The following is a 26932-nucleotide window of genomic DNA, read 5'->3' on the forward strand; positions in this document are numbered from 1 at the left end:
CCTAGCTCTAACGTCTAGGTCACACTTAGAAGTCAAAGGTTAACATGGTCTGTTTCTAGTCTGGACCATAACTCTACCATTTATCAAGTGATTTGAAAATAATTTGTCCCAAATGTTAACCATATTGAAGTGTGTTTCGCTTATGACCCGGGTCTCTCAGGTCAAGGTCCCAAAATGATTCATACCTAAACTATTCTGGCATATTTTGCGCAGACAACTGTAGCATTCTTGGGCAAGCGTCGGTATATATAAATATATTTTCACAATTATTTCAGCACAAGAGGCTGCTGATTCAGCAAAGTGGACAGATGAGGAAATAGAACTTGCCAAAAAAGGTAAAGAAATGTTTATATGTAGAAGAGTAGACCATTTCTTTGTTATCCATCATACATAGCAAAGTTTCAGTCATTTGCTATATATTTAGCATAATGTAGTACAGTAAAAACTAGCGTGTATATTATGCACACTTGATCTTGTATCAAAATCTTGGGAAAACAAAAGCATTGGAATATAATACACATTGAAAATCAGCTGAGAATATTGTTTACAATCTGGCAGTTGCGGCTCGCGTAACGAAGACTTCTCATGAAAACTGCACTCGCTTCTTAACTGGTAATGGACATTTAAAAAATGTCATCAATATTTACAGTTACTCTGTGTCGTCAAAGGAGAAGTTAATATGCGTGTTTGTTTCACAATGTATGGTTGACTGTGTTGGCTTGGAATAAAGAAATAACAAACAAACTGTTTTTATTTGAACAGGCCCTAAAAGAAAATGCTTTTACAGATTTTACACATACATGTAGCCCAGAGCTGCAAAATTTTGCATTTGGTGGACGGATAGCTCAGTGGTTTGCACACTGGCCTTCCAATCCTGAGGTTGGGGGTTCGATCCCCGGCAGCTACTCGGGAATTTTCAGAAACGCTTTTGAGTGTTTCCCACCCAACTAGAGGTGTACTGGTCAGACATCCCAACTTTTTCTGAATGCCAAGTGGGAGTTTTGCTTTCCAGTGGGAGGATTGAGGATGTTTAAAAGTAGTTTTGTATTAGCCCTATAACAGTTCATATAGAAACAATGTTTTAAAAAGGTGAATATTACAAATATTGCACAATCAAACAAGTTTAAAAAGTTATTGTTTAAAGTAAGAAGTATAAAATTTAAAAATCTGAACTGGTTTACTCTGGTTTTGTATGTGCAGACGTGATATCGCGTTACTGTATTCCAGAGAAACAGGCGAGCATGAAAGTTCCGACCTTTAAACAATCTGCAATAATGTTAACCAAAACAAGCCTATTAATGTGAAATAATCCAGACACAAAGTCAAAAAACGTTTTAACCATACAAAAGTAGTATAACAATTTGTAAATTTTCCATATGAATAATTGATGGCTAAAAAGTGCCTGCATGAACGAGTCGATTTTGAATACAGGTCCATTGCAGTTTTTGTCTACTTGGTGTTATGCGACATGTTCTTCTATATGCTTTATCAAGTGCGATTAATCGCTACTGTTCATAGCTCGTCTGTGTATATCTATTTAGATCTGTATTTTTAAGGGTTTTGAAATATGGCAAAAATTACATATGAGCCATTGGAAGACCAACTATGTCAAATATTATATAAGTCAAGGTATGGCTGTTTATCTTGTCGTAAACTCCACATGAAGAATTTTAAATGTACTTTTAAAATTTCTTTGAGATGAGAGAAGACAGACCCCTAGCTGAATTTTACATGACAAACGTTAACAGGTCGTTTTAGTCTGGTAAAACATTAAAGTATTTAGTAAATAATTTAGTTCACAATGTTAAATTATAAGTTGTTTCTATGACCCGTCACCAGTATGTCAAAACTGTCATACTAACTATTTATATTGAGACAAACTTTTATCCAATTTGAAGCGTCGGTATTTATTACTTTTCGCTAATATTTGCAAAACTGCCTGATTCAAAATGTTTTGACAAAATTGTAATTGCAAAAACAGTTTAAGAAAGTTTATTGTAGAAGAGAATTCTTTTTACCATAAACATTTTCATCATTTGCAAATATTTTAAGCGAAATGTAGTAATAAAACTAGCGTGATATGGCACACTTGACTTTCGAATTTCGAAAAAAGTTAAATAAAAATTGAAAGTCAGTATAATTTGATTTACAATTTGGGAGTTGGTAACATTTATGATATAATGCATCTGCTTTTAATTAATGCATTTAAAAATTCAATCAAAACATACCTGTTTGTTAAATCGTGTTGTTTCACAATAATGTGCTGGGTTGGAATAAGTGAAAATATCAAAGCTGTTTTTATGACTCGGCCGTAAAGAAATGTTCAGATTAGCCATAATGTGGATTCCGCAAATTTTGTTTGGTGGATTAGTTGTGTTTTTGCCTGGCTTCAATCGAGGTTGGGGGTTCGATCCGGCAGTACTCGGGTTTTTCAAAAACGGGATGTTACCCACGAATCTGAGAGTGGTGTTACTGGTCAGGAACCCAGGCAATCCTTGCGTGTATCAGTGCTATACACTGGGCACGTTAAAGAACCAGGCTGTCTATTCGCAACGAGCTAAGCTGTTAGCCAGACAAGCCTGTATCTGATTTCTGATCTCTCTGCCGTGGGGGCTTTGTCTCACTCTGTCCCTCTGGTCAGATCGCTCTGTGTCTGTACTAGTAGAGGATGAATTATACGCCCTGTGTGGCTGCATTTGAACTATGTAAAGCGCCTTTGAACATGAAATTGATCATGAAAATGGCGCTGTATAAATCTGGTATAATAATAATAATAATAATAATAATTTCACATGGTTTGAATAATTCTACTGGCCCATTATCCATTGCTGTTGGATATGTATGACAGTTGACAGACATCGTGAACACATGGCCTCTTAAATGATTAATTGAAAAAGAAAACACGCAATTAAAACCAACTTTATGGTGTATCACGGTTTGGTACCCTACCTGCTTTTTGACTCAGCCAAAAGTGCCCTTCGTAGGAGGTGCAAATAATATAAACACCAGACAGCTGACAAAAATGACAAACATTGTCTGATTTTCGGCGATATTTATGTGCTGTCAGACTAAGAAAAAGATGTATGAAGCTCTACTTTGGTGTATAATACGCACCCCTTTGTTAAAATGTAAAAAAAACAGCACCAAAAATGCGTAATATATTCAAATGTTTATGGTAATGAACAATAAAATTGGAAATTACATAGTGCACACATTACTGTATCATACAGATGTATTATTAAAGAAGTACAGATGGATATGAAGGAATTGAAATATTATCAAGGAAATGTTAAATAAATGCTGTACAAAAGAATTTTCACATATGGCTTAACTGTACATTCAAATGCATAACCCGTACCTTTGTTTTTTAGCTCATCTGATTTTTTGAAAAAAAAATGATGAGTTATTGTCATCACTTGAGCGGTTGTCGGCGTCGGCGTCGGCGTCTGCGTCGGCGTTGCCTGGTTAAGTTTTATGTTTAGTCAGTATCTATGCTTTAATCTACCTATAACTATATAAAAAACTATATCACTTTTAAAAATAAAAATCAGGTTATGAGGTCACTTTTCCAAAACCGCGCAATGGCCCGGTGTGCTCTTGCTTTTGTTTATTAAAATCATGTTGGAAATAAATAATAGTGAATTGATTTCCCCTAGTGATGTAAGGAAACTCTTCTCGAGCGAGTAGGGGGGGAGGGAACTTCAAATTATATAGCAGAGGATTGTTTGCATATGCTTTGGTTGAAATCATATTTAGAATTCTTATCCGCTAAATTAGTGGGAAATCAGAAAATATCATTGGCCTTTTGGAAAATGAGGCTTTTTTTACTCATGGAACGCAAGCGGTTATCGTTATGTGTACTCACACTTGACGGTGTAGGTTTGAATCGACTGCAGAATTGCTTTAGAAATTGTCTTTCTAGTTGTGAATCATCTAAGTTACTGCTTGTGAGAATTTTCAGAGGAAGCTGGAGGAGTTGGGGTTTCCACCAAAGTGTCCTCCCCTGCCTGAACTAATGCTGGGAGGGGCACCTGGGCTCTTTCTCCACCATGAAATGCTAGAAAGTTGCCATGTGACATATAACTGTGTTGGTCTGATGGTTAACACAGTGAAAAAAAGAAATAACATTGAAAATAGAAAAACATTGTTAAATGTGTAGTGGACATGCCAAGTTTCTCAGCCGGGGTGTTGTGGGTTCAAACCTGTCTTAATACATAATCTCATTTCCTGGTATGACACCAGAAGATGTTTTGCTGGAATAAGCCGGTATCTAATAAAGTTATGAGGGATCTTGATAATCTTTTTAAAATATATTATTAAAAAGTCAAAATGCAGTTTTTAGCTCACCTGTCACAAAGTGACAAGGTGAGCTTTTGTGATCGCGCGGTGTCCGTCGTCCGTCCGTGCGTCCGTCCGTAAACTTTTGCTTGTGACCACTCTAGAGGTCACATTTTTCATGGGATCTTTATGAAAGTTGGTCAGAATGTTCATCTTGATGATATCTAGGTCAAGTTCGAAACTGGGTCACGTGCCCTCAAAAACTAGGTCAGTAGGTCTAAAAATAGAAAAACCTTGTGACCTCTCTAGAGGCCATATATTTCACAAGATCTTCATGAAACTTGGTCAGAATGTTCAACTTGATGATATCTAGGTCAAGTTCGAAACTGGGTCACGTGCCTTCAAAAACTAGGTCAGTAGTTCTAAAAATAGAAAAACCTTGTGACCTCTCTAGAGGCCATATATTTCAAAAGATCTTCATGAAAATTGGTCAGAATGTTCACCTTGATAATATCTAGGTCAAGTTTGAAACTGGGTCACGTGCCGTCAAAAACTAGGTCAGTAGGTCAAATAATAGAAAAACCTTGTGACCTCTCTAGAGGCCATATTTTTCATGGGATCTGTATGAAAGTTGGTCTGAATGTTCATCTTGATGATATCTAGGTCAAGTTCGAAACTGGGTCATGTGTGGTCAAAAACTAGGTCAGTAGGTCTAAAAATAGCAAAACCTTGTGACCTCTCTAGAGGCCATATATTTCATGAGATCTTCATGAAAATTGGTCAGAATGTTCACCTTGATGATATCTAGGTCAAGTTTGAAAGTGGGTCACGTGCGGTCAAAAACTAGGTCAGTAGGTCAAATAATAGCAAAACCTTGTGACCTCTCTAGAGGCCATTTTTTTCATGGGATCTGTATGAAAATTGGTCTGAATGTTCATCTTGATGATATCTAGGTCAAATTTGAAAGTGGGTCACGTGCCATCAAAAACTAGGTCAGTAGGTCAAATAATAGAAAAACCTTGTGACCTCTCTAAAGGCCATATTTTTCATGGGATCTGTATGAAAATTGGTCTGAATGTTGATCTTGATGATATCTAGGTCAAGTTCGAAACAGGGTCATGTGCGGTCAAAAACTAGGTCATTAGTTCTAAAAATAGAAAAACCTTGTGACCTCTCTAGAGACCATACTTGTGAATGGATCTCCATAAAAATTGGTCAGAATGTTCACCTTGATGATATCTAGGTCAAGTTTGAAACTGGGTCACATGCCTTAAAAAACTAGGTCAGTAGGTCAAATAATAAAAAAACCTTGTGACCTCTCTAGAGGCCATATTTTACATGGGATCTGTATGAAAGTTGGTCTGAATGTTCATCTTGATGATATCTAGGTCAAGTTCGAAACTGGGTCAACTGCGGTCAAAAACTAGGTCAGTAGGTCTAAAATTATTAAAATCTTTTGACATCTCTAGAGACCATATTTTCAATGGATCTTCATGAAAATTGGTCAGAATTTTTATCTTGATAATATCTAGGTCAAGTTAAAAACTGGGTCACATGAGCTCATAAACTAGGTCACTATGTCAAATAATAGAAAAAACGACATCATACTCAAAACTGGGTCATGTTGAAAGAGGTGAGCGATTCAGGACCATCATGGTCCTCTTGTTTGATATTTTAGGATTGAGAGAACATGGTAAAGACTGGGCTGCTATAGCAACTGTTGTTGGTACAAAGTCTGAATCCCAGTGTAGCAGTTTCTACAGTAGTAACAAGAAGAAATATAACCTCGAACTTATCACTGTTGAGAAAGACAAGGTAATATACACATTCATCACACATTTTTCAGTGTAGAATTGAAATATAACATTATGTATAACAGTGAAATTGTGAAATACGTTTTTCACTGGTATGTAAGTAGAATGTTAGTAAAATTTTGTTAAGTTTAGTTAAAACCATCAAAAATACCCAAAATTTTATCAGCTGGTTAAATTTTGAATGTCTAAATTTTTAACTCTCTTGTACACCAAAAAGTGTTGCTGAGTTAGACAGTAATGGCACTAAATCTGTTAAGAACCACAGTCTATCATTATAAGTTTGCTCTTAGACATTGCGACTAAGGAAAGTTACAAGTAGGAGTATGTAAAGGTGGTCCTTCGGAAAGGATCATTTGTCAAACACTTTACTTCTAGAGTCTGTCTGTCTTTCTTTGTTAGAATACTATTGTATGAAATTTTATGTTACTTGCAAACAATAAATCAGTGCAGTTATATTCTAAATGCTGCTAAGTGCTGCACCTTAGTTTAAAAGAAATTTGGGAGAGAATGGGGGTAGAGATTTATGGAAGTAAAAAAAAAAATACTCAGGTGAACATTGATACTGATAGCTTTTGATAATAAATACCTGAAATTTATTCATGTAAAATATCTCTTCCTGGAATTTACCGATGGTACATGTGCATAGATAATAGTGTGGATTTGATGAGTGTAGCTGTCAAACATAACTTGATTAGGTTCTCTTGATCTGTACTTTCTAACGAATTGTATTAATGAAATTAAAGAGAGAGAGAAGAATCTGGTAGGTTGGCACATAAATGTTATAAGCCTAAGACGTACAGATACATAGTGTTTCTGCTGGTCATTTTCTTCTTGATTTGTTGTAGCTGTTAATGAATAACAGGCATAAATGTGTGTTTCTCTTACATTCATATTTATCTTGTCAGCCTTTATTTCAAACAAATGTAGACTCATTTTGACATTATTTTCTACAAGTTAAAAATTGTTTTTGTACTTTGTTTAAATCTTGAAAAAAAAAAACAGAATACCACTTTATGTGAGAAATGCACATTTATTTTGCTTCATCTCCATTAGCTAACTATATCATATATCATCATTTCCTATCATTTTAACAGCCTAAACAAAAGTGTGTGAGTAAACTCAAAGTAAGTGGTATCTTTGCTGGATGTAATAACGCTACATTATAGCACACTTAATTTGGCTGTATTTAGAAGCTTTCTTGAGAGTTTATGGGAAAACTGTTCATTATTTTAAAGTTGTTTTTGAGTTAGAACAGTTTTCTACTCTGCTCTCATTCTGACAATATATGCAGTGTAACCTTATATGTTGCTGTAATTAATTTTCAAGTATTTTATATTACCGTAATTTCCTGAGGATAACCCATACCATGGTATATCCCACATTTGACCTCAAACCTGCAGTTATAAGGGAAATGAAAAAAGGATTGGCATGTAATATTAGATTACCAACAAGTTCCTCTGACAGAAAAACAAACAATATCAGTAACACATTTGTTTCACCATTTGTAGGATAGGCTGACAGTTCATTACAGCTTTACTGTCATTATCACTAAAACAGTTCCATATAATAATTCGCAAACTAAGGAAAATACTAAGTTATAAACGGCTCTATATAACGCAGATCACAGATTTGCATATCAACGCCATGCCGGATTCAGCACTGCATAAAAGATTTGTTGAATCATACATAGCGTCACATAACCTGTAGTAACATTCATATGAGCTTAATCTGATAACCTGCAGGGAATCTGCAGGAAGTTACGGTACTTAAAATTAGCTGGCCTTATTCTTAGATTAAGGTCTACTGATAAGGACATGTTACTAATGTTTTTTTTTTTTATTACTGAATGAAATTGTAACATAAAAAAATGACTTATTTAAAGTTGTAATTGCTTGTGAAAATTGCTGTATTTTTGGAAGACTTGGTGAAAAACTTCTTTTGTGATGGCTTTAACACTAAGCTAAAAATAAAACAAACACTACTATACCTTCTTGATTTGTAGTAAAACTTCAAATAAAAAAGGAGTTTTACTTTTTGCCTTATTATTGTGTTTTATACATTAAAATATTACATGAACTGTTTGTTGTTGTCAGTAACAGCACAGATAGATTTCTGTATAACATAGATGTTTAATTTGTTGTTTGTATATGTAAATGTATACATGTATATTGTGTTAGTTTGTATCTTAGGAACTTAGTCTATTTTAATTTTCTTGTATTTTGTTCAGAATTTTTATTCATAGGAAAAGCAAACTGTACCAAATTCTTAATATCAAGATCATCTTAGTTAAGATTATGTTCCATAGATAGCAATGTTTGTGTAAGGCACAGCACAGGAAATTTCTCGGGTTTGACCAAAATGGCTATTTCATTGGGAATATGAATTTAAAAAGATTAAAGCAATGGAATTTTATTTGTACTACTGAGTTGACATAGACATGAAATCTACTGAAATGTATATGCACTGAATATTAATGATTTCATTGTACATTTTTTATGTGGTTGCACATTTACTCATTCATATTTACTGTGTAAACATATTTAGGTGCTTATGTGTACATGTACATGCATAGAATTATGTTATGCTGGAATATATCTCTTACTTGTTGTAGCTTTTTAAACAGTTTTCTTAAAACAATATTTCAAAAGATACAAGAACTTTATCATACTTATTTATCTTGCAGTTGTACCTTGAAACTTGTATTCATTCATTCTGTTGAAAATACTTCTAGAAAGATGTAGTCATTTTTAGAGAACTGGAATTTTTGCAGTAGCTGTTTTACTTGTTCTTTCTTATTTTTTTTTCATTGAAAAAATCAGTTCTGTAAATAAAGGTAGACTTAAAAACTTTCTGTAAAAATATGTTTTATGTCTATTCTTTCTTTGCATTTATTTTCAGATTATGCAAGAAAAAATAAGTGTTAATGTTAAAATATGCAGAATTGCTCTCTGTAAGTGAATATCGTGTCTGGTAATTTGTGGGAATCGGTTTAAAGTTATTTGATTCAGCATTACACACTTTCCTTTCTTCAGGAGGAAGATGGTCGTACCATATCAATCTGTGAGAGCGTTGCTTCCACTGTGACAGCGCCCTCTGATGGTGAGCAGTTACTCTCTGACAATGAGGAGAATCGTGACACTGATGACAGTGGAACAGCAAGTGCTCCCAGTCCTAGACCCTTGCATCTTGATGATAGAGGTATTGTAAGATATTATGTTAAATGATCATTTTTTGGGATTTTAACTCGATTATATGAAAAATATAAAGAGCTTTCCTAAATACTAAATACTCAACAACTTGGTTGAAGTTTTAATGTACTTTCAGACCGATAGAGATTAAGTAGTTTGATGTTATGTATGTAATATTCCATTTATTATATGCCTAGAAATTATTTCAGGCACAAAGTAAAAGTGCAACAATATCTATTGCTAGAATTATGAATTTAGTAATGCTATAGCATGACTTCATTTGCAATTAGAGATACAGTTAACCTAAGAAGCCAATCAAAATAGCAGCACAATGTTACTGCTTAAGGCAGGTGGAAATATAAACATGATGTTAATTTTTATGCCCCCGAAGGGAGGCATATAAGTTTTCAACTGTCTGTCCGTTCGTTCGTTAGTTCGTCACAACGTTAACTTTTTGCATGAAGGCTCTTAACTCGCGAACCACTGCACCCAGGACCTTCAAACTTCACTTGCTGATAATACTTATTGAGTACACCACCCCTACTGACTTTGGGGTCACCAGGTCAAAGGTCAAGGTCACAGGGGCCAACATTAACTTTTTGCATGAAGGCACTTTACTCACGAACCACTGCACCCAGGACCTTCAAACTTCACTTGCTGATAGTACTTATTGAGTACACCACCCCTACTGACTTTGGGGTCACCAGGTCAAAGGTCAAGGTCACAGGGGCCAACGTTAACTTTTTGCATGAAGGCACTTTACTCCCGAACCACTGCACCCAGGACCTTCAAACTTCACGTGCTGATAGTACTTATTGAGTACACCACCCCTACTGACTTTGGGGTCACCAGGTCAAAGGTCAAGGTCACAGGGGCCAACGTTATCTTTTTACATGAAGGCACTTTACTCGCAAACCACTGCACCCAGGACCTTCAAACTTCACATGCTGATAGTACTTATTGAGTACACCACCCCTACTGACTTTGGGGTCACCAGGTCAAAGGTCAAGGTCACAGGGGCCAACGTTAACTTCTGGAATGAAGGCACTTTACTCGCAAACCACCCAGGACCTTCAAACTTCACATGCTGATAGTACTTATTAAGTACACCACCCCTACTGACTTTGGGGTCACCAGGTCAAAGGTCAAGGTGCTGCGAGGGCATTTGTCACCATTAGTGACAGCTCTTGTTTAAGTAAGCTGAATTGCTGCTTAGAGTATACTAATTTATTTTAGCTCGATTGTGATGCAAGCTTTAAGCTTATTTGAACCACTCTCAAGTCCGCTTCCTGGAAAATCCAGTACTGCTTGAGGCATGTGTCATTTATATATACGTGGCTGCTAAGGCAGGGTCAATCATCTATACATTGCTATATAGTGGTAGTTTACTTACGCAGCTGTAGAATACAGAGCAGAAAATAAGACTACTTCCATATCTTTTGTCGTTTCAGATGTACAGAAGGATGAGAAGCCAGACTCATCACAGCAGTCAGGTGGTGAGCAGGGCCCTATGATCACAACCAGCTTAGCCACACAGAAATCATTGAGTACATCCGAGGGCAGTTTAAGAAGTATACCAGACAATGACAGCACGGCTACATTGAGTGCTGATGAAGGAGGTACACACGGAGAACGACAGGGGGATCGGCAGGGAGAACGACAAGTTGGACAGGGATTGATGCCTGCACAACAGCAGACTCTCTATCCTGGCAGTATCTTACCTTCAGCCTTGCCCACTTGCAACCAACCTGGTCAGTTTCTTTATGAGACCATCAGCAAGTATATAAATGGTGTAAAGAAAGTTGGCTGCAGTTAGGAAAACAGCTATATTATTTCATTAAGTAGCCAAATAATTTAAGGTCCTTGGTTGTACCTAGGTGTTTGGTCATGCTTACAGGGTCTTCCACTACCATTAAAAGCTGGTAACAATGTTGCAGTTTGTTCAGAAGTTATTTTTGTTCTTCAGTGTAGTAGTTTGTTAATGCATTTCTACTTATTAAAAGTCTGTCCTAAAACGTTAATGTTATTATCGATAACTGAAGTAGTGCTTGTTCATTTTTGAAAGTTGACCTACTTTGATCTGGATAAATTGTATTTTCTCCAGTGTTAAGTTTAGGAAGGACTCTTTTGATTATAGATTTAATTTACCCTATAGGCAGTAGAACATACTGGAAGATCTGCTTGTTTTGTTTTAAGACAAACTGACACAATGTGGATTGTATGGTGAGTTCAGCAGCTTCTCAAGTTTCCTCATTATGAAACATGTAGCATCCCTTGCAAGTTTTCGAACCTTTAGCAGTATGGAACAGAGATATCAGTCTTAACCAGCGGGCCACGAAGGCCCAGTAACCTTGAAGAACGTAATTCAAGTTATAACGCTGCTTCAGTTTGAATGAAAAACTTATAAAGTAGAGAAAATGTCAATTCAATTTGCCAGTGTGAACATTGGCCTGATTTTTCCAATTTTTGTGAATTTAATCTTTTTCTCCACACACAGATATAACAGCTCAGAGAAATCTTGCCCAAGTAGGAGCCATGGGTCTCGGACTGGTACCACGTGCAGGCTTAAGTCCTACTCAGAGTCATGGTGGAAACTCTAACCAGAGTTTCCCATCAAGGCCAGGTTCAAGAGCAAGTCCTGCTGTCCAAGGTCAGATCCCAGGGAAAGACAACCGGCCAAACTCAAGGCCGTCTAGTAGTCATGAAGTTCCTATCATCCGAGAAGCCAACCCAAACCAGGCAGGAGGGAACCCAAATGTGCTTGATTTTTCTCAAAGCACGAAGCAATACTCTCCATATCAGTCAGGGGTTCAGCCTCGCCGACCAACAAGTGCAATGTCGGAACCAGGAATGTCCTCTCACAGGGCTGTATCCCCTCACATACCACCTGGTACCCAGCCACATATGATGATTGGTATGTTATATATGCGCTATGTTCATTGTTAAGATGAGATATTACCCTATTTAGTTGTACCAGTATGACTGAAAAGTGGGCAACATTTCATATTGAATACTTCATTTAAGATAATAAGATATTAAATGTCTGGAGATTGAGAATATGAATATGGCCCCTTTGTGCAGTCCTTTTCCAGAATTCAATGTATATACCAGTAAATTGACAAGTGTTTTGTAGAGAAATATACATGTTTTATTTGCTGTTCAATTTTTAGCCCACCATCATCAGATGGTGGGCTATTAAAATCACTCTGCGTCCGTGGTCCGTCCGTCTGTCCATCTGGCCTTCCGTTAACAATTTCTCGTTATCGCATCTCCTCAGAAACTACTGGGGGGATTTTGACCAAACTTTGTCAGAATGATGTATTGGTACCCTAGTTGTGTCCCTCTGAAAATCAGACTGGTTCAACAAATTATGAGTGAGTTATGGCCCTTTGTTTATTTCTATATTTTACAAAAATTTATATAGGGAAAAACTTTGAAAACCTTCTTATCCAAAACCACAGAGCCTAGGGCTTTGATATTTGGTTTGAAGCATCATCTAGTGGTCCTCTACCAAGATGATTCAAATTATTTCTCTGGGGTCAAATATGGCCCCACCCTGGGGGTCACATAGTTTATAATGACTTATATAGGGAAAAACTTTGAATAACCCCTAGTCCAAAACCACAGGGCCTAGGGCTTTGATATTTTGTATGTGACATCATCTAGTGGTCTTCAACTAAGATTGATCATATTATACCCCTAGGGTCAAATATGGCCCCGCCCTGGGGGTCATATGGTTTACATAGACTTACATAAGGAAAAACTTTGAAAATCTTCTTGTCCAAATCACAAAGCCTAAGGCTTTGATACTTGTAATGTAGCATCATCTAGTGGTTCTCTACCAAGTTTGTTCAAATTATCGCCCTAGGGTCAAAAATGGCCCCGCCCCAGGGGTCACATGGTTCATATAGACTTATATAGGGAAAAGTTTTAAAATGTTCTTGTCAATAACTAAAACATTCAAATTTGGACCACATGTATATTTTTGAGTGGCGAGATGAACCTTGACACAAGTTGACCTTGATTTTGACCTAGTGACCTACTTTCACATTTCTGTAGCTACAGCCTTCAAATTTGGACCACTTGTATATTTTTGAGTGGCAAGATGAACCTTGACATGAGTTGACCTTGATTTTGACCTAGTGACCTACTTTCACATTTCTGTAGCTACAGCCTTCAAATTTGGACCACATGCATAGTTTTGTGCACTGGAAAAAACTTTGACCTTGATTTTGACCTAGTGACCTACTTTCACATTTTGAAGGTACAGGCGTCAAATTTGGACCATATGCATAGTTCCGTGTTTCAAAATGAAATTTGACATTGATTTTGCCCTAGTGACCTACTTTCACATTTCTCAAGCTACAGCCTTCAAATTTGGACCACATGCATAGTTTTGTGTGCCGAAAAAACTTTGACCTTCACATTGACCTAGTGACCTACTTTCACATTTTTAAGGTACAGGCTTCAAATTTGGACCACATGCATAGTTCTGTATTCCGAAATAAAATTTGACCATGATTTTGACCTAGTGACCTACTTTTACATTTTTCAAGCTACAGCCTTCAAATTTGGACCACTTGCATAGTTTTGTGTACCGAAATGAACTTTGAACTTTACATTGACCTAGTGACCTACTTTCACATTTTTAAGGTACAGGCTTCAAATTTGGACCACATGCATAGTTTTGTATTCTGAAATAAAAAATTTGACCTTGATTTTGACCTAGTGACCTACTTTTACATTTCTCAAGCTACAGCCTTCAAATTTGGACCACTTGCATAGTTTTTGTGTACCCAAATGAACTTTGACCATTACATTGACCTAGTGACCTACTTTCACATTTTTAAGGTACAGGCATCAAATTTGGACCACATGCATAGTTTTGTATTCTGAAATAAAATTTGACCTTGATTTTGACCTAGTGACCTACTTTTACATTTCTCAAGCTACAGCCTTCAAATTTGGACCACTTGCATAGTTTTTGTGTACCCAAATGAACTTTGACCTTTACATTGACCTAGTGACCTACTTTCACATTTTTAAGGTACAGGCTTCAAATTTGGACCACATGCATAGTTTTGTATTCTGAAATAAAATTTGACCTTGATTTTGACCTAGTGACCTACTTTTACATTTCTCAAGCTATAGCCTTCAAATTTGGACCACATGCATAGTTTTGTGTACCAAAATGAACTTTGACCTTTACATTGACCTAGTGACCTACTTTCACATTTTTGAAGGTCCAGACTTCAAATTTGGACCACATGCATAGTTTTGTATTCCGAAATAGAATTTGACCTCGATTTTGACCTAGTGACCTACTTTTACATTTCTCAAGCTACAGCCTTCAAATTTGGACCACTTGCATAGTTTTGTGTACCGAAATGAACTTTGACCTTAAGATTGACCTAGTGACCTACTTCCACATTTCTGTAGCTACAGGCTTCAAATTTAGACCACATGCATAGGATTGTGTACTGAAACAAACTTTGACCTTGACATTGACCTAGTGACCTACTTTCACAATTTTCAAGCTACAGCTTTTGAATTTGGACCACATGCACAGTGTTGTGTACGGAAATGAAATTTGACCTTGAGGTAGTCAATAAGTCTTGAAATTTGGAACACTCAAAAATGGCACATTGGTGGGCGCCAAGATCACTCTGTGATCTCTTGTCATGTAAAACAACCCTTTCTGTAATTTGGTGGTGTTTGAATTTTTATGCCCCCGGCATCTACTGATACGGGAGGCATATAGTGATCGTCCTGTCCGTTCTTTCGTCTATCCGTGCGAGGTTAACCAAATGGGACCGTTTCGTCTAGCATCAATACCCCATACTAGAATGACTTGATACTGACGCAGATGTAACCTGTGACCTTTCCTCATCTTCAGACATCACCTGACCTGAGTTTGACCTTGACCTTGACCTCATTTTAGACTTAGGTTGCTTTATGGGCCATCTCTTGGTTAACCAAATGAGACCGTTTCGTCTAGCATCAATACCACTTACAAGAATGAATTGATACTAATACAGATGTAACCTGTGACCATTCCTCATCTTCAAACATCACCTGACCTCAGTTTGACCTTGACCTTGACCTCATTTTGGACTTAGATTGCTTTATATGGGCCATCTCTTGGTTAACCAAATGGGACCGTTTCGTCTAGCATCAATACCACTTACAAGAATGAATTGATACTTATACAGATGTAACCTGTGACCATTCCTCATCTTCAAACATCTCCTGACTTCAGTTTGACCTTGACCTCGTTTTGGACTTGGTTGCTTTGTATTGACAAGGATGCCACCAGGGGGCATCAAGCGTTTATTAAACGCAGCTCCTTGTTTTTCTCAAAATATGGGGATAAGCGTTGAATAAGTACCATTATTCCCCATTTTACTGTTTAAACTACATTATGCCTGTTTCTCGTTGATTAGAGCTTTCTTATCGATTTGAGCCCTTGTGTTTTAGTAAAATTCATGCTCAAGAAGCATGTTCTGCCATCAGAAACTAGTCATATACATTTTAAAAATCCTTGGAAAATATTAGTCTTGAAAACACTGAAAAATTGAGTAAGCACCTGTTTTAATATTTTGCATCAAAAATTGCTTATTTCAAAAGGAAATTACACTTGGGTAACATTGTGATTAAAAGCATCCTGAGCATATTTCGACTGTTGTAAAGAGTTAACAAGAATTCTATCTTGATAGAAATTTGCTTTATGGAAATAGACTGTGTAAACATTAAAACTTATTGACCTACCAAACAAAGGGCTCAAATTGATGAGAAAGTTTTAAAATGATGTGGAGTTTGACCTCGTGCAAAAAAGTACATATAAAAGATGATAACATTGTAATTCTTAATGTTCATTGTTAAATGCAAATATTTTTTGTAACAACAAACAAAAGTTATTTAATTGAACAAGTTTACAAAAATATGCACACCCCGAAAAGATTTAAGAGGCTGGAATTAAGGAGAAAGCAGCATATAAAAAAGACAGAAAGAAGATATATATACAAAGTTATACACTTTGTGTTCCAAAAAATATACTGTGAAGATTTTGTTGAGTTAATTCTTCAAAACTATATCGAAGCTAACAAGCAAAGTCCCATCCTTTTATCTTGATTAATTGAAATCGAGGAATCGTATCCCAGTGAAATAGCTGGGTTTTTTTGGCAAAACTATGAAGTTTTATACTAAAGAAATAAAATGGTTTCACTACATGTGTATTGATATAGTTGTATTTTGATATTTCCCTTGGAAGCATATATATGTTATCTCTTCATGGCAGAGTTGCACACATATATATGATCATCTTTTAAGATTTTAATGTTATCAGTGTCACCTTACTGATGACAAATGTTCCAGGCAGTTTATGGAAACACATCAGTGTACATAGGAATTGTTTTGCAGACTTTAAACTTTTAAATACAGCATTTTTTATCTGCTACTATTGAACCTATATACCAGTTTAATCTTGAGTGGTTAAAGTTGCTGACTTTGAATCACTAGCCTGTCACTGATGTGGACTTGAGTGGTTAAAGTTGCTGACTGAATCACTAGCCTGTCACTGATGTGGACTTGAGTGGTTAAAGTTGCTGACTGAATCACTAGCCTGTCACTGAGGTGGACTTGAGTGGTTAAAGTTGCTGACTGAATCACTAGCCTGTCACTGATGTGGACTTGAGTGGTTAAAGTTGCTGACTGAATCACTAGCCTGTCACTGATGTGGACTTGGGTGGTTAAAGTTGCTGACTGAATCACTAGCCTGTCACTGATGTGGACTTGAGTGGTTAAAGTTGCTGACTGAATCACTAGCCTGTCACTGATGTGGACTTGAGTGGTTAAAGTTGCTGACTGAATCACTAGCCTGTCACTGAGGTGGACTTGAGTGGTTAAAGTTGCTGACTTTGAATCACTAGCCTGTCACTGATGTGGACTTGAGTGGTTAAAGTTGCTGACTTGAATCACTAGCCTGTCACTGATGTGAAGGTTCAATATCATGCTTGGAATTTACAATGCTTAACTATGAAAACCATCAGGCTGGGCTACGGAAGGTAGATTGTTATACCAAGGTGACTGCCTTTGATGAAATAATGCCGAGAGAAGTACCTGGGGGTTTCCTTTTCATCAAAAGTTAGAAAAGTCTCCATATGTGTGCATGTGATGTTAAACTTAAAAGAAAACAAAACAAAAAGAATTTAACTAAAAAAAATATGTATATATAATGCATAAAGACACCAGATGATTTTTAATGGAAATAATTGGATTTGTACAATCTTATATAGTCTTTTGAACTGAAAACCAGTATTTTATCATATTAACCTGTAATCCTCAAAAAACAGGGTTGGATCCATCCAGAGTTGGAACTCCTCCCACTGACAAGAAGCCTCTAAAGCCAGCCACCTGTGTTCGAGACCTGATATATTCAGCTATTGAAATGAATTTGAGTCGAGAAAACCAGCAGGAGAGGCCACAGCAGCCAACTCAAGATAGACCAAGTATGTGTGAATGAATTGAGTTTTATTTCTCTTTAGGCTGAATTACCTATTAAATTAGAGAAAAATGTTACAAGTCACATGTGTCTGAGTGTTAAGACTTTGATACTTTCCATATACATTGTAAGGTGCGTCGCAAAGACATTACAAGTTGCAGAATGTCAAAAATTTTATGTAACAATTTGCATGTATTTTAGAACCACTTCGCAGACACAAATGTTCTTGTTGCACTTTTACAGTTGTTACTGTTCATTATAAATTATGTGTTGATCCAACAAGTTTGGACATTTAGGACTGTTTGTAAGAGGAGCTAAATTTTGAGAATTATGCATTACATTCTCTTTGTTTTTAAAATCAAGAGTTGCTTTTAATATGCAGTGACAAAATTTATATTCCTCTTATTAGCTTGACTATTCAAAGAATAGTCTAGCTATTCTACTCACCCTGGCGTCGGCGTCGGCGTCACACCTTGGTTAAGTTTTTGCATGCAAGTACATACAGCTATCATTTAAAGGCTTATAGCTTTGAAACTTATTTTTTCTTTTTCTAGGTCAATTACCAACGTCACTGGGTCAAGTTCCATAACTCTGACATGTATTTTGAGCAAATTATGCCCCCATTTGGACTTAGAAAATTCTGGTCAAAGTTTTACATGCAAGTTACTATCTCCAAAACTAATGCAGATATTAAATTGAAACTTCACAAGTGTCTTTGGGGTTATAAAACTAGTTGATAGCACCAGGTCCCATAACTCTGACCTTCATTTTGGCCAAATTATGCCCCCTTTTGGACTTAGAAAATTCAGGTTAAAGTTTTGCATGGAAGTACATACAGCTATTATTTAAAGGCATATAGCTTTGAAACTTCTTTTTTCTTTTTCTAGATCAATTACCAACCTCACTGGGTCAAGTCCTGTAACTCTGACATGTATTTTGGGCAAATTATGTCCCCTTTTGGACTTAGAAAATCCTGGTTAAAGTTTTCATGCAAGTTACTGTCTCCAAAACTAATGCAGATATTGAATTGAAACTTCACATGTGTCTTTGGGGTTATAAAACTAGTAGATAGCACCAGGTCCCATAACTCTGACCTGCATTTTAGCCAAATTATGTCCCCTTTTGAACTTGTTAAAGATTTGCGTGCAAGTACATACAGCTATTACTTAAAGGCATAAAGATTCGAAACTTACTTTTTCATTTTCTAGATCAATTACCAACTTCACGTGGTCAAGTCCCATAACTCTGACATATATTTTGGGCATATTATGCCCTCTTTTGGACTTAGAAAATACTGGTTAAAGTTTTACATGCAAGTTACTATCTCCAAGACTAATGCAGATATTGAATGAAACTTTACATGTGCCTTCCGGTTATAAAACTAGTTCCATAACTCTAATATGCATTTTGGTCAAATTATCTCCCCTTTTGAACCTCTTTTGATATTTTAACATTTTGGGTAATATTGTCCTGCTTTTGGGACAATATTTCAAATAGTCGAGCTTGGTTGTCTTACGCTCTTGTTTTATTATTAATGTTATTTTCTGTGAATTGCTTAGGTATTATCTTGCAGTGCTAAGATTATCAAAATAGTTAAGAAATTAGTCAATCCTGAGTGTGAACCATGTAAGATGTTGATCTTTTCAATTTTAGGGTCCACAGACACAAGTGGATTCAGACCAAGTCCCCAGCAGCTTGCACCTGGAATGCCTCATGATCTTAGAGCAACAGACCTCAGGAAGGACCCAAGAGGACAAGGTTATGATCCAAGGGGTTCACCTTACCAGTTACCAGGTCGTGATCCCAGAGATATACGTGGTGACCCTCGTGATATACGTGGCGACCCCCGTGGTCCTCCATCTGGGGGAATGGATCTTTCTATGAGACAGCCTGATGGGGTAGATAAAGTTGCACATGGATATAAAGGTGATCCAAGGGACTTTGAACCCCTCGGCTCTCACAGAAGCAGTGACCCCTACAGAGGTCAGAGTGATGACCCCCAGCAGAGAAAGGTGATTTCCATGGCAACACCTCCACCAGCACATGCTCACAGGAGGTCTCCATTTCAGATTCAGGAAGCTATAGCATTAAAGGGAAGATCAGAGGGAATGGAGAAGTCTCCCAGCATGTACCAGGACAGACACTCCCCTAATGTCAGAGGTAATGTATTCAGTACTTATTAGATTTTAATTTTTTACAGTTAAAGCTAAAGCTTTACTTAAGATGGCAAATGATTAGTGAATAACATCACAGCAAAGCCTTCTATTTGATTCCTGCCATTATTATTAAATCCATGGCCATTAAAAAATCTGTAAGCCCTGTCCTTGAGTATTTGGGCCTGTCTGTCAGTATGTGCATATGTTATCATGTCTGGCCGATACTTTCATTATGCATTGTCAGATTTTGAAATGATTTGGCACAAATAACCAGTGTAACAAGAGGATAATGCCACATGAAAGACCGAGACTCCTTACTGGAAGGTCAAGGTCACAAAGGTTGAAGATTTAAAGTCATTTTTTTGGCCGCTTTATAACTTCTTCCAGCATGTATGGATATTCAGTTAACTGCACAAGCTTTCATGATAACAAGAGGATGTGTCACGTTCAAGCCACATACCTATACCTTAGAGGTAAAATATTTTATGTCTCTAAAACTTCTGTATAAATGGATGAATACTCATACAACAAAAAACAAAACATTTACCTTAACTAGACAATATGTCCTGTGTAAGACCTACACCCTTGCTTAAAGTTCAAGGCCAAAGATTTTACTACATTTTTGTTGTCGTGTCTATAACTTTAGTACATTTTTTTGCTATATTTACAGGTTTGCCTCAAGCATCGTCACCATACAGTCCACATGGTGGTAAAGCTATACCCCCTCCTCCACCCCTTATAAACAGTACAAGTTCTAGACTGCCAAAGTCTCCTCCCACAAGTCATCTACAAGCGCCACCATCTGGCTCTATCACTCATGGAACACCTGTGGGGCCTCACACCATGGCAACAACTTCTCCATCTGTTGGTAAGTCAAGGATTTTATAGAACATTATGTCTCCCCCCGCACTGGGGGAGACATATTTTTTTTGCCCAGTCCATCCATCCGTCAGCCCATCCGTCCATCCATCACACTTCATTCCCGATCAGTAACTAGAGAACCATTTGACATAGAACCTTCAAACTTCATAGGGTGGCAGGGCATGTAGAGTTGACCGCAGATGATCGTTATTGATTTTTGGGTCACTTGATCAAAGGACAAGGTAACAGGTACCAGAAAATGGAAAACGTCCGATCAATAAATTGAGAACCATTTGACCCAGAACCTTCAAACTTCATAGAATGATAGGACTAACAGAGTAGATGACCCTTATTGTTTTTGGGGCCACTTGAGCAAAGGGCCTGAACATGGAAAACACTTTCCCATCAATAACTTGAGAACCACTTAACCCAGAATGTTGAAACTTCGTAATATGATTGGACATGCAGAGTAGATGACCCCTATTGATTTCGGGATCACTCGATCAGAGGTCAAGGTCACAGGGGCCAGAACATGGAAAACCATTTCCAATCCATAACTTGAGAACCACTAGGCCCAGAATGTTGAAACTTTGTGGGATAATTGGACATGCCCAGTAGATGATTCCTATTGCAGCCAACCATCAATGTCTCTTGGACTTTTGCCCCTGTCCTCTATTGACTTCTTGCCTATTACTACTATGCATTGGGGGAGACATATGCTTTTCTACAAAATAGTTTAATAGTATATAACAGAAGTTCAACCTCTATGCAGTGAAAACCACTGGTCATGGGTATCCTTGGCAGAAGATATACTGAGAGTGACCATGACGAAAAGGTTTAGCTGACTTGCCCCACACTGCTATATGTTCGAAGCCTCACTTAGGGTTTAGAATTCTGTTATGTGAGGAAGACATCCAGCTACCATACAGAAGGTGATAGAGAGTTTCAGATAAGCTTAGCCTTCTACTCAATCCTTCATGCCTTAATAATGTAGCATTTCATGTTGTAAATGTATATATATGAATAAAATATTGTTTAAACCAAAAAAGACCAGCTGATACTGTGTTGTAATGAAACAATGTGTACTGTCAGTTTTTAGAGCATGTTTAAGTATTTTATAAATAATTACCAAGATATGGTTGAAAATACAAAATTTACAGTGATGTGTTTTGCAGTTAAGGTTTGTATCTTCTGTCTGGTTTGTGCTGTTGTGAAGTTAAATTGTATACCGGTAATTAATCAATCTAAGAGTGGTCCACTCATGAGCTCAAAGTAAGGTACAATAATCAAGTTAGAGTATATGCTACTCAATCCAAATTTATACAATATACAGTATACCGTGATATTTGGTTGTGTAATGCACTACAATATGAATTCTAATTAACGAGTATCAAGTAAGACTTACTAAAGTAAAGGTACATTGTTAGTCATATCTCTGACCTTGCTTGGTCTTGTATGGAGAAATTAATGTTCAGGGGTGACTAATTTTAGTGTATTTTGTGGTTCTGTCAGTTGATGGAATTAAATCCCAATGAATAGTCAAATCAACAGTTTGTTTTCTCTTCAGAAGTTGAAAACCACAAATTTATATCCGCATGAAATAGCTGTTTTGTCAAACACCATGTAATTCCATACCAATGAAATTAGATAATTTTGTAGTATTCTTTCTCTTACGGGGATGGTATTTTGACAACAGGTAATTAAACTGAATGTTAAGTAGTTTGATTGTATTTATTTTTTGGTTGATTATAGGAATGCGACCTCAACAGCCAAATGTGGCACGAGGTTCTATCACCCAGGGAACCCCTGTAAGAGAGATGGGACGAGGAATGATGCATCCTGACCAGGGAGCACCCAGAGGACAAGGTTTGCTTCTTTCTCCAGAATAAGATAATAAAATACAATGTAGTGAGAATTGTATTCAGTCTATTACTTTTATCCCCATGTAAAACTGTTTCTAACTTATATTAGATGATATTCATTTGATTGTAAAGATAACTGTGATAAAGTTGTTTTAGTTTTCTATAGTGTTTAGTAAATCGGCAAGTTCAGTATTCTCCATATATGCAGTTTTAGCGTTCTCCGTTTTTCACAAAAAGCCATTGTGTGTACTGGACTACATTAATATTTAATATATAAAGAATGCAAAATTGCCTAAAGAGAATATGTAATAGTAGGAAAGTTGCTGAGTGTCATTATAGGTCCTCTGTCTTAATATGTTATGGATGATTAATAAATTATAGTGTTTGTTTTGCAAACAGATTGATAGTTGTGTTTAATGTTTATAGGTCAGTATGATATGCGTATGATGGAGCAGATGCGAGGTGTTCAGCAGATGTATGATCCTCGTATGATCCCAGAGCAGCTTCAGCGTATGCACCATCCAGCATACCAGCAATCCCAGTACCAGTACAACGCTTCCCAGCCCCCTAGCCAGCAACCGTCTGATTATAATTCTAAACAAACACTTCTTGGTGACTTTATTACTGCACGCACTCAAATGAGACATCCACCATCTCCCACAGATAAAGAAGGGCGGGACCCAAGGGATCAAAGTATCAGTCCTAGAGCACCTGAACACCCGGCAGGTCCACCACCGGGACAGAAAGGTTATCAAATAGACCCACGGACTGGCTACCATATTCCAGTCTCAAGTTACATGCAGGCAGGCCAGCAACCCCCTTCCTCATCGAGGTAAGTCTTATTGATTTTCGGATCCTTCATGGCCGAGCGTGGTTGCTGACTTTGCATCACTGGCCCCTCACTGCTGTGGGTTTAAAACCTCACTTTGAAACGGAAGTTTTTCATGTAAGGGAACCATAAATCTGGCTTACGAAAGGTCATTGCTTCCATTTGGTGCCCTCTCATACCTGAAATAATGCCTAGAGGGTCACTTGGGGTCTTCCTCCAACAAAAAGAGCTTGAAAGATACTGTATTACTTGTAGTAGTGTCGGTGTTGCTAAACACACAGTAAAACAAACTTATTTATATTCATCTGGCTTGGAGAAGGGTAGTGGTTCTAATCAGGTACCTATGTGCCTGAAATAATTTCAGTAGAAGTGCCTAGGGTTTGCCACAACATTGAACTGGAGAGTCATATATCCTGAACCATGTGCATGTGAATTTAAAACCAATCCTTTTTAAACCTAGCAACATGTTCATGACAAGTTGATAACATTACAATGTATGACAGGTTAGTTTAATACAACTTCAAGAAGAGAATTGTTCTTTTATTTAACATAGTTGTTATGAATAAGTGTAGTTATATTTCTCAAATGGTACAATGCAGTAATGTTTCTTTATTTAAAAAATAATATAAAGAAACTTGAATTTTGCCTTTTTTGTATGTGCATACTCTTAATAAAGTATCAACTACAAAAAATGTTTAACTTTGTTTAAAAACAGGGTTTCACCTCGGCCCTCCTCTAGCATGCCATCACCTAGAGATGACAAAGCTGGTTCTCCCTGGTTGATGGCTCAAAGACCAAGTCCCGGGAACCATGCTAGTCCACATCTGGACCCAAATCATCAGTATCAGGGTCAGGGACCTCCGGGCAGACCAAGTATCACGCAGGGAACTGGGAGACAGTCTGTTATAACTGATTCAAGAAATGAAGATAGGTAAAGATTACATTTTTTCTTGAAATGAAACAGGTGTCTCTAACTCTGCAGAAGATGATTCAGCACAGTCTCTAAGCTTGTAATTTAAAACTGGTTTTGATGATCTGTAAAGTCAGCTCTTTAGCAATGAAACTGGTTAAATTATATAAGCGTTTTATACAGTACCTTCTTTTAGTTAGAATTAGGTTGTTTTCGCCATCAAAGTTTCAATGTTTTTATACCAAGTTTCTCTATATTTTTGAGTAGATATTAAAAAAAATTATAGTATTTTTAGCTCGACTATTCATAGAATAGTAGAGCTATTGGACTCGCCCATGCGTCGGCGTCCGCGTCTGCGTTGGCGTCGGCGTCCACGTCCGCGTCCCGATTTGGTTAAGTTTTTGTATGTAAGCTGGTATCTCAGCAACCACTTGTGGGAATGGATTGAAACTTCACACACTTATTCACTGTGATAAACTGACTTACATTGCACATGTTCCATAACTCTATTTTGCTTTTTAGCTCACCTGTCACAAAGTGACAAGGTGAGCTTTTGTGATCGCGCGGTGTCCGTCGTCCGTCCGTGCGTCCGTAAACTTTTGCTTGTGACCACTCTAGAGGTCACATTTTTCATGGGATCTTTATGAAAGTTGGTCAGAATGTTCATCTTGATGATATCTAGGTCAAGTTCGAAACTGGGTCACGTGCCATCAAAAACTAGGTCAGTAGGTCTAAAAATAGAAAAACCTTGTGACCTCTCTAGAGGCCATATATTTCAGAAGATCTTCATGAAAATTGGTCAGAATGTTCACCTTGATGATATCTAGGTCAAGTTCGAAACTGGGTCACGTGGGTTCAAAAACTAGGTCAGTAGGTCTAAAAATAGAAAAACCTTGTGACCTCTCTAGAGGCCATATTTTTCATGAGATCTTCATGAATATTGGTCAGAGTGTTTACCTTGATGATTTCTAGGTCAAGTTCGAAACTGGGTCACGTAGGGTCAAAAACTAGGTCAGTAGATCTAAAAATAGAAAAACCTTGTGACCTCTCTAGAGGCCATATTTTTCATGAGATCTTCATGAATATTGGTCAGAATGTTCATCTTGATGATATCTAGGTCAAGTTCGAAACTGGGTCACGTAGGGTCAAAAACTAGGTCAGTAGGTCTAAAAATAGAAAAACCTTGTGACCTCCCTAGAGGCCATATTTCTCAATGGATCTTCATGATTATTGGTCAGAATGTTCACCTTGATGATATCTAGGTCAAGTTCGAAACTGGGTCACGTGGGATTAAAAACTAGGTCAGTAGATCTAAAAATAGAAAAACCTTGTGACCTCTCTAGAGGCCATATTTCTCAATGGATCTTCATGAAAATTGGTCAGAATGTTCACCTCAATGATATCTAGGTCAAGTTCGAAACTGGGTCATGTGGGGTCAAAAACTAGGTCAGTAGATCTAAAAATAGAAAAACCTTGTGACCTCTCTAGAGGCCATATTTCTCAATGGATCTTCATGAAAATTGGTCAGAATGTTCACCTTGATGATATCTAGGTCAAGTTCGAAACTGGGTCACGTGGGGTTAAAAACTAGGTCAGTAGGTCTAAAAATAGGAAAACCTTGTGACCTCTCTAGAGGCGATATTTTTCAATGGATCTTCATGAAAATTGGTCAGAGTGTTTGCCTTGAAGATATCTAGGTCAAGTTCGAAACTGGGTCACGTGGGGTTAAAAACTAGGTCAGTAGATCTAAAAATAGAAAAACATTGTGACCTCTCTAGAGGCCATATTTTTCATGAGATCTTCATGATTATTGGTCAGAATGTTCATCTTGATGATATCTAAGTCAAGTTCGAAACTGGGTCACGTGGGGTTAAAAACTAGGTCAGTAGGTCTAAAAATAGAAAAAACCTTGTGACCTCTCTAGAGGCCATATTTCTCAATGGATCTTCATGATTATTGGTCAGAATGTTCACCTTGATGATATCTAGGTCAAGTTCGAAACTGGGTCACGTGGGATTAAAAACTAGGTCAGTAGATCTAAAAATAGAAAAACCTTGTGACCTCTCTAGAGGCCATATTTCTCAATGGATCTTCATGAAAATTGGTCAGAATGTTCACCTTAATGATATCTAAGTTCGAAACTGGGTCATGTGGGGTCAAAAACTAGGTCAGTAGATCTAAAAATAGAAAAACCTTGTGACCTCTCTAGAGGCCATATTTCTCAATGGATCTTCATGAAAATTGGTCAGAATGTTCACCTTGATGATATCTAGGTCAAGTTCGAAACTGGGTCACGTGGGGTTAAAAACTAGGTCAGTAGGTCTAAAAATAGGAAAACCTTGTGACCTCTCTAGAGGCGATATTTTTCAATGGATCTTCATGAAAATTGGTCAGAGTGTTTACCTTGAAGATATCTAGGTCAAGTTCGAAACTCGGTCACGTGGGGTTAAAAACTAGGTCAGTAGATCTAAAAATAGAAAAACATTGTGACCTCTCTAGAGGCCATATTTTTCATGAGATCTTCATGATTATTG

General features: G+C 37.2%; 1 protein-coding gene across 3 annotated transcripts in view; it reads left to right on the top strand.

Moving 5' to 3' along the window:
• The window catches only part of LOC123533472 (nuclear receptor corepressor 1-like), a 137963-nt gene that overhangs the window by 83389 nt on the left and 27642 nt on the right, over nt 1-26932 (top strand). For 2 of the 3 annotated variants that reach the window (XM_053520313.1, XM_053520315.1), the window contains exons 20-31: nt 276-335; nt 5957-6093; nt 7187-7216; nt 9125-9290; nt 10732-11031; nt 11778-12194; nt 17632-17787; nt 19434-19940; nt 20607-20804; nt 22550-22663; nt 23086-23491; nt 24204-24419. In XM_053520313.1, the coding sequence (XP_053376288.1) occupies nt 276-335; nt 5957-6093; nt 7187-7216; nt 9125-9290; nt 10732-11031; nt 11778-12194; nt 17632-17787; nt 19434-19940; nt 20607-20804; nt 22550-22663; nt 23086-23491; nt 24204-24419 (2707 nt within the window). The remainder of the gene's footprint in view (nt 1-275; nt 336-5956; nt 6094-7186; nt 7217-9124; nt 9291-10731; nt 11032-11777; nt 12195-17631; nt 17788-19433; nt 19941-20606; nt 20805-22549; nt 22664-23085; nt 23492-24203; nt 24420-26932) is intronic. The other variant, XM_053520314.1, reaches the window with a different exon arrangement.

The sequence above is a fragment of the Mercenaria mercenaria genome, chromosome 12 (assembly GCF_021730395.1).
Source record: "Mercenaria mercenaria strain notata chromosome 12, MADL_Memer_1, whole genome shotgun sequence".
In the NCBI taxonomy this organism is placed as follows: domain Eukaryota; kingdom Metazoa; phylum Mollusca; class Bivalvia; order Venerida; family Veneridae; genus Mercenaria; species Mercenaria mercenaria.